The sequence below is a fragment of the Telopea speciosissima genome, chromosome 4 (genome assembly GCF_018873765.1).
Source record: "Telopea speciosissima isolate NSW1024214 ecotype Mountain lineage chromosome 4, Tspe_v1, whole genome shotgun sequence".
Classification (NCBI taxonomy): domain Eukaryota; kingdom Viridiplantae; phylum Streptophyta; class Magnoliopsida; order Proteales; family Proteaceae; genus Telopea; species Telopea speciosissima.
The window spans coordinates 28,627,772-28,635,101 of record NC_057919.1 but is presented as its reverse complement, the minus strand read 5'-3'; the positions used below and the strand labels follow the sequence as shown (position 1 = coordinate 28,635,101).

The 7,330-nt window shown below is 36.8% G+C and overlaps 1 protein-coding gene across 1 annotated transcript; it reads right to left on the bottom strand.

Annotated features, from left to right (window-relative positions):
* Positions 1-1,029: 1,029 nt before the first annotated feature.
* On the bottom strand, positions 1,030-2,026 carry LOC122659159. Its single transcript, XM_043854303.1, has one exon. The coding sequence runs from the start codon at positions 2,008-2,010 to the stop codon at positions 1,030-1,032; it is 981 nt and encodes a 326-aa protein (XP_043710238.1). The 5' UTR covers positions 2,011-2,026.
* Positions 2,027-7,330: the final 5,304 nt, after the last annotated feature.

Below are 7,330 nucleotides of genomic sequence, written 5' to 3'. Positions count from 1 at the left end.
TCTCTCAATTTAGAGAGTGTTGCTACATTATGCTATGAAATCTTGCAAGCTTGGGCCTCCAATGTCGTTGCAACTCTACCAACGACTTCAACCACAGGTGCCGTGAATATTGGCTGCCAACAAGGTAGTTCAACCCTACTAACCACGGGAGCCTTGTGCACTGGGTACGGCCTTTTTAACAAGGTGGCTCAACTGACGGTGCGGTTATAGTGATTCCTCCTGGTTGTTCCTTTCAACTAGCATTTGCATTAAATGATTGTAACCCCATTCAAACAGTTACACATTTAAATGTTCAACATGCGGTCAATAGTTACACCACCATATTCTCTGCTATAACGGTTAATGTTTTTCAACCTCCACAGTTGATCAGCGGTTACATACCTTCAATTTTATCAGTTTCAGCATCTCATAGTGAAAATAAATTTCTTCAGTTTCATCTATTTCATTCACTTAAGTGAGTGAGACAGGAGAAGTAAAAGCTTCACTAGATGTGCCAAATTTTAAAAATATTTTATAGGTGCCACTGCTTTTTCTTGTGCAGGGGCTATCTGGGTATGGTCATTGACCAAACTTTATTTATTTTTTTAATGTTTCTCTAGTGATTTTTTAACTTCTTAAGACTATAAACTTATTCCTATTGGCGGCCTGAATCTTGGCCACGCACATGTGTCACAATTATTCAGCCAAGAATCATGTCACCAACCTCATAAAGAACTCCAGGATGGAAGAGAGACAGAAAGAAGGTTGGGTTGTTGCATTCCTTAGTTTTCCATGGAAAGGATTCCTGTTTAGGGAGCAGAGCCTGTTCCTCAATTGATTGTGCTTTATTCAAATCTAATCTAGTTTTAAATACAACAAATTTATGGGAGAATCAAAAATCAAAATAAAATTGGATTTCAGAACTTCACTTTATTGTTTGATCTACATTATACTTTGTGAATCATTACGAGAATGAAATGAAATAACATTTGTACCCAAAAAAAGAAAGAAAGAAAAAAAAAAAATCAAAAACAGTACCTTACAAGGTATCTAAACAAAAACATCAATTAAGCTGCTATACCCCATCTGTAATGGCCATTCTAGCTCATCTCCATATCTCTTCTTGCACTGATAGTAGAACACCATATATGCCATCAAACTGAATATCTTCATCAAGCAAATCACATTTACAATAATCAATCCAACAATGAAGAGAGCTAGTAATGTTTGATTAAACTTTAGTAATTGGAAAGCAATCAACATGACATAACCAGTCACCATTGATAGAAGATTAAGAACTATCCAATGTAATGTTCCTCCATTCATAAATTCTTTAGATCTCTCAACTGTTTCAATTCCATAGCAACTCTCCTCTACCACAAAAATTACAAGACCTGACATCCAAATTACTGCGGAATGAAGAAATAAAGAGATTGAGAGAATAAGAAGAACACCGCCGGCGAAAATCATGGCAGCCAAACCATCTGAATTCAACATTAGAAGACCTATAAGACCCACAAGAAGGAGAGTATAACCAATACCCATTAGGGTAATATATACCCAAGTGATCAATGGCATTACCCATGTCCTTCCAATCTTGGAAATCAACTCCTTAGGTTCAAAATTCTTGCTTGAATAAGATGTTGTTGATGAGAAAAGTAAAGTTAAGATTGAGAAGAGTGTGACAAGGGAGTAAGTGAGGAAGAAGATCAATTTCACCCCTGAAAGAACTTGAATATCTTCTTTTATGCAAAGAACCAACTCAAAGAAATCCATAGCAAATGGATCAATGGAATATAAGAGATGTGATTTTGTGAACAAATCAAATAAAAGTAATTTGATGGATAAAATGTTACTCAAGAAGAGAAGAGAATTGGGAATAAGGGTCATGATGGTGGTTGAAGCTGTTAACTTTCCACTTCTAAGTAAAATTTTGAAGGATTCTCTCAGAATACTCACAGCACCCATTAGCTCTGAATACAAACTCATTGAAGAGAAATTATCCATGGAGATGACAGACTCTCCTTCCATGATTTCCTGCAAGAGAAACTTGAAATATTCTTTTGAGGTGGATTCTCTGTATAACTTGTCTGACTTTATATTGAACTGGGGTAGTAGTTATTTTGAAAATAAAAAAATAATAAAAAATAATTTATTGATTTATTAATTTTTTTCATTTGTTCAACCCTCGGAAAGACCCGGTCCAGTTGCCTCTAAACCTTCCGTACCTCCAAAGTCAAAGTAAGGAAACTACATCAACCGGGAAGATTTAAGTTAGATTATTAGATATAATCATATTTAGTAAATTAATTTATAATATTTAACAATAATGAAAATTTTTAAATAACCAATGTGGGTTCCAAAAAGTATAAGAAATAATGTCTAGTCTCTGATATTAGCTAAAAATTGATTTGAGATGTTCTTGTACATTAATGTACCCGTTTCCGTAACGGAGGGAGAAGGTTTTCGTTCGGTCACAGTCAATGGAGATGACCGAGGTGTTTCCATGGTCTGCAGAGGGTATTGGGGAACAATACAAGGATATTATCAATTATATACAATAGGACGGGGCAGGCATTTATGACCCTAGATGGGTGTATTTTTACTTTATGACCCACTTGCCTTTCTATTATATTTTTTTAAGATTAAGTTTTCCTTCACCACCATCCCACCCCTAGTGTATGATCAAAAATATCTTTTCTTATGCTAATCAAAGGGTTAGATCTCATTAACTATATAAAAAAAAAAAAAAAAGTCCAATCTCAAAAATCTCTTTGTTTTCAACATATCAATGTTGTTTATCATATATAGTTTATGATTCCCGTTATTGATTGGCATTAAATTACATGGGAATTTTGTTATTCCCAAAAAAAAAAAAAAATCACTTTGTAGTGTAACGGAACCCAACTCTGGGGTCGGACCTCTAACATGGTGGCATGACCTGTACACTTATCTGAACTTTCTCATCTTATCCCTTAATGCTCTCATGCTTCTCTTAAGTTCTATTTGTTTCAATGTAAATTATGTAAAATAAGTGTTAAAGTTTATTTAAAGAAGAAAAAGATAAACTTTTGGAAAAAGTTTTTCTTCACCCTCCTAAATATGATGGTATCATTACAAGAAAAGCGGGCATCACTCGTACTTTAATGATACTTTTAAATAGTGGTAGTCTTCTCTTAAGTTCTATTTGTTTCGATGTAAAATATGTAAAATAAGTGTTAAAGTTCATTTAAAGAAGAAAGAAGATAAACTTTTGGAAAAAGTTTCTCTTCACCCTCCTAAATATGATGGGATCATTATATGAAAAGCGGGCATCACTCGTACTTTAATGACTCTTTTAAATAGTGGTAGGCTTCTCTTAAGTTCTATTTGTTTCGATGTAAAATATGTTGGAAAAAGTGCGAAAATCTTTTTTCACCTGTGTGTAAAGAAAAATGGAGAAATATGACAGTACGTGAATAGTAACTATGAATAGTGTCACATGAATAATGTCCACGTGTGGGATCCATGTTAACACAAAATGAGAACGTACAAAGAGAGTATAAACAAACTCACAGACGCAAGTATTTACATGATTCGGCAATGCCTACATCCACGGGCGTAATTGGGACTTCTTCACTATGAGAGAACTTAAGAATAATAGTACAAGATACAATACATTGGATTTAAGCCAAACTCAACCATGTATCCAAAACCGGATACCCCTTGTACACCCTCTCTCAACTCACACTCTCAAAACCCCTGAAGAGATAAACCCAATAACTCCAAAACACCCACAACCCTTGAGTATTGAACACTCTAAGAATCTGTTACTAGTTCTCTAGTTCTTCTCCTTGGTTGATATAAAGGCCTCTCCCTCCTACTATTTATAGATGGAGGAGGAGAGGTAAATAGGTGTATGCACCGTGTACCACCCCCTCATTTTCTCCTTTGGCGGGCTGGTAGATGAGGGCGGTGCCACCCTCTCCATTTTTTCTTTTTCCTCTTTAATAGCTGAACCAAGATTTGGCCGATTGCACAATATTCCTCACATTTTATGTGTTTGGAGTTGCTTCCATCCTTGTCGGTGGAGTGATTGACTAAGAATAAACAAAGAGAGATATATTTACTCTCTCATGGGTCCCTCCATGTGAGGAGGAACCCAACAAACTCCCCCTCCGAGTCATAAGGAGGGAACTGCCATGCCTGCAATGCTCTTACAAAAGTCGTGCTTCACTTTGGGTAAAGCCTTTGTCATCATATCTGCTCCGTTCTTGTCAGTATGAATTTTTTCAAGCTACAAAAGTTTCTACTCTAGTACATCTCGTATCCAGTGATACCTTACATTGATGTGCTTAGTCTTGCAATAAAAACTTGGATTCTTACTTATGTGGATAGCACTTTGACTGTCGCAATAAACAATGTACTTGTCTTGCTTCAGACCTAGTTCTTGAGTGAACCGCTTCATCCATAACATCTCCTTACAAGCTTCTACAACGGCTATGTACTCAGCTTCTGTAGTTGATAAGGCCACACATTTTTGCAACTTAGATTGCCACGACACTGCTCTCACTGCAAAAGTAAAGAGGTATCCTGATGTGGATTTCTTCGAGTCGAAGTCACCTGCCATATCAGCATTTGTGTATCCCTGCAACACAGGTTTACCACCACTCCAACTGCATGTGCAATGTCCGATCTTATACATACCATGACATACATCAAACTTCCTACCGCTGACGAGTAGGGTATATTCTTCATTCTAATTCTTCCTTCTTCAGTTGAGGGGCTCTGGTCACTGCTCAACTTGAAGTGACATGCAAGTGGGGATCTTACATGCTTTGCTTTATCAATATTGAACCTTTCAAGTACTTTCTGCACGTACGTTTCTTGTGATAGACATAGCTTCCCAGTTTTTTGATCACGGAAAATCTTCATCCTTAAGATTTGTCGTGCCTGCTCGAAATCCTTTATGGCAAAGGACTTGCTCAATTCTTGATTTAACCTGTCAATTTTACTAACATCCTGACCAACAATTAACATATCATCAACATAGACCAAAAGAATAATAAAGTTATTTTCTGAAAAGTTCTTAACAAATACACAATGGCCTGATGTTATTCTCATATACCCATGATCCGTCATGAATGAATCAAATTTCTTGTACCACTATCTTGGTGCTTGTTTCAAGCCGTACAAGCTCTTTCTTAACCTGCAGGCCATATGTTCTTTACCTTTGACTTGAAAACCTTCTGGTTGCTCCATGTAAATCTCTTCCTCCAGATCACCATGGAGAAATGTTGTCTTTACATCAAGTTGATGAACTTTCAAGTTCATACTTACAGCCAGACTTAACACAACCCGTATAGATGACATTTTTACTACAGATGAAAACTTTTCATCAAAGTCAATACCTTTCTTTTGTCCAAAATCTTTCACAACCAACCTTTTCTTGTACCTTGGTTGTAGGTTGTTCTCTTCGATCTTTAATTTGAATACCCATTTGTTCCTGAGTGTCTTCTTACCCTTAGATAAACTTATCAGATCATAGGTATGGTTCTTATGTAGGGAGTCCATCTCCTCTCGCATAGCTTTTAACCACTCAGCTTTGTGTTTATCAGTTTTCGCTTCTTCAAAGCACTCTGGTTCACCTGCATCTGTTAGTGTAACATATTGATGAGGTGGGTACCTGGTAGATTGTTGGTGCTACCTGATGGATCTTCTTAACTGGGACTCAACTGGTGGTTATTGAGTCACCTGCTCTCCTTGTTCACCATCATCGGTACCATCTGTAGGAGCATCATTTTCACCATTGACATCATTGGTTGCTTCTTCAACACCTTCTTGCGTATCTCCCTCATCATCATGTGCCATGGGTGGAGAATCTGAATCAGAATCCACAAGGTCATCAAAGAACGGTTGAGATTTTTTGATCTTGTCAAAGTCTTCAATTGCTTGGTCTTCAAGAAAGACCAAATCTCTACTCCTGATCACCTTCTTCTCAACCGGATCCCATAACCTGAAACCAAACTTGTCATTAGCATATCCTAAGAAAATGCATTGTTTAAATTTGTCATCAAGTTTGGACCGTTCGTCTTTCGGGACATGTACGAACACTCTGCAATTGAACACCTTCAGATGGTTGTAAGATACGCCTTTTTCGATCCATACCCGCTCAGGAATATCTCTATTCAAAGGAGCTGATGGAGATAAATTAATCAAGTAAACGGCTGTCCGCATGGCTTCTCCCCAGTAACACCGTGCCAATTTTGCATGTGAAAGCATGCATCTGATTCTTTCTATAATTATACGATTCATCCTAGCTACACCATTATGTTGTGGGGTCTTAGGAACTGTTTGTTCATGTCGAATTCTATCGTCTTTGCAATATTCTTCAAATATACCAATGTACTCACCACCATTATCAATACTAATATATTTAAGAGGTTTTCCTGTTTCTCTATCAATAGTGACATGAAAATGTTTAAATACACCAAAAACTTGATCTTTAGTTTTTAATGCAAATGCCCACACTTTTCTAGATGCAACATCTATGAAAGTAACAAAATAAGACGCACCACCAATTAATTTTACTTTCATAGGGTCACAGACATCATAATGCACCAATTCTAAGATGCCTATTTTTCTTAGAGGAGAACTTCTATTAAAGGTAACTCGATGTTGTTTGCCAACTAAACAATGAACACATCGATTTAGAGACGTACCTTTAATGTTTGGTAAGAGATTATCTTTTGTGAGAATTTGCATCCCTTTCTCACTCATGTGGCCAAGTTGTCGATGCCACACGTCAGTAATGGACTCATCCTCTATTATGTTTATTTCAATCTTGCATATTTGTACTTTTGTTTTGTACAAAGTGCAGCACTTACTTTTCCTTGCCATCACAAGAGATCATTTAGTAAGCTTCCATCGACCGTTACCAAAGTGGTTGTGATATCTTTCATCATCTAATTTTTTTGCAGAGATCAAATTTAAACGGACATCTGGTATATACCTCACATCCTTGAGAACCAATTTACAACTTACATTTGTTTCAATGCTCACATCACCCATCCCCATAATTTTTGAGGTACTACTATTGCCCATTTTTACAACACCAAAATCACCTATTTTAAGAAAAGTAAAAAATTCTTTGTGAGGGATAACATGGTAAGATACACCTGAATCGATGACCCAGTCTAAGTCGTTGCATGCGAGGGTGATGCAGAATTTTTCACAGTTCGAGATGATGACGATGTCTCCATCTGAGCTCACGGCAGTGGTGTTATTTTCTTCTTTCTTCTCATCCTTGTTCTCTCTTTGTGCTTTGAGCTTTCTGCAGTCCTTTTTCATATGCCCTACCTTCTTGCAGTAG

Coding starts and splice junctions, on each gene's coding strand:
- LOC122659159 (XM_043854303.1), bottom strand. CDS start 2,010: ATGGAAGGAGAGTCTGTCATCTCCATGGATAATTTCTCTTCAATGAGT.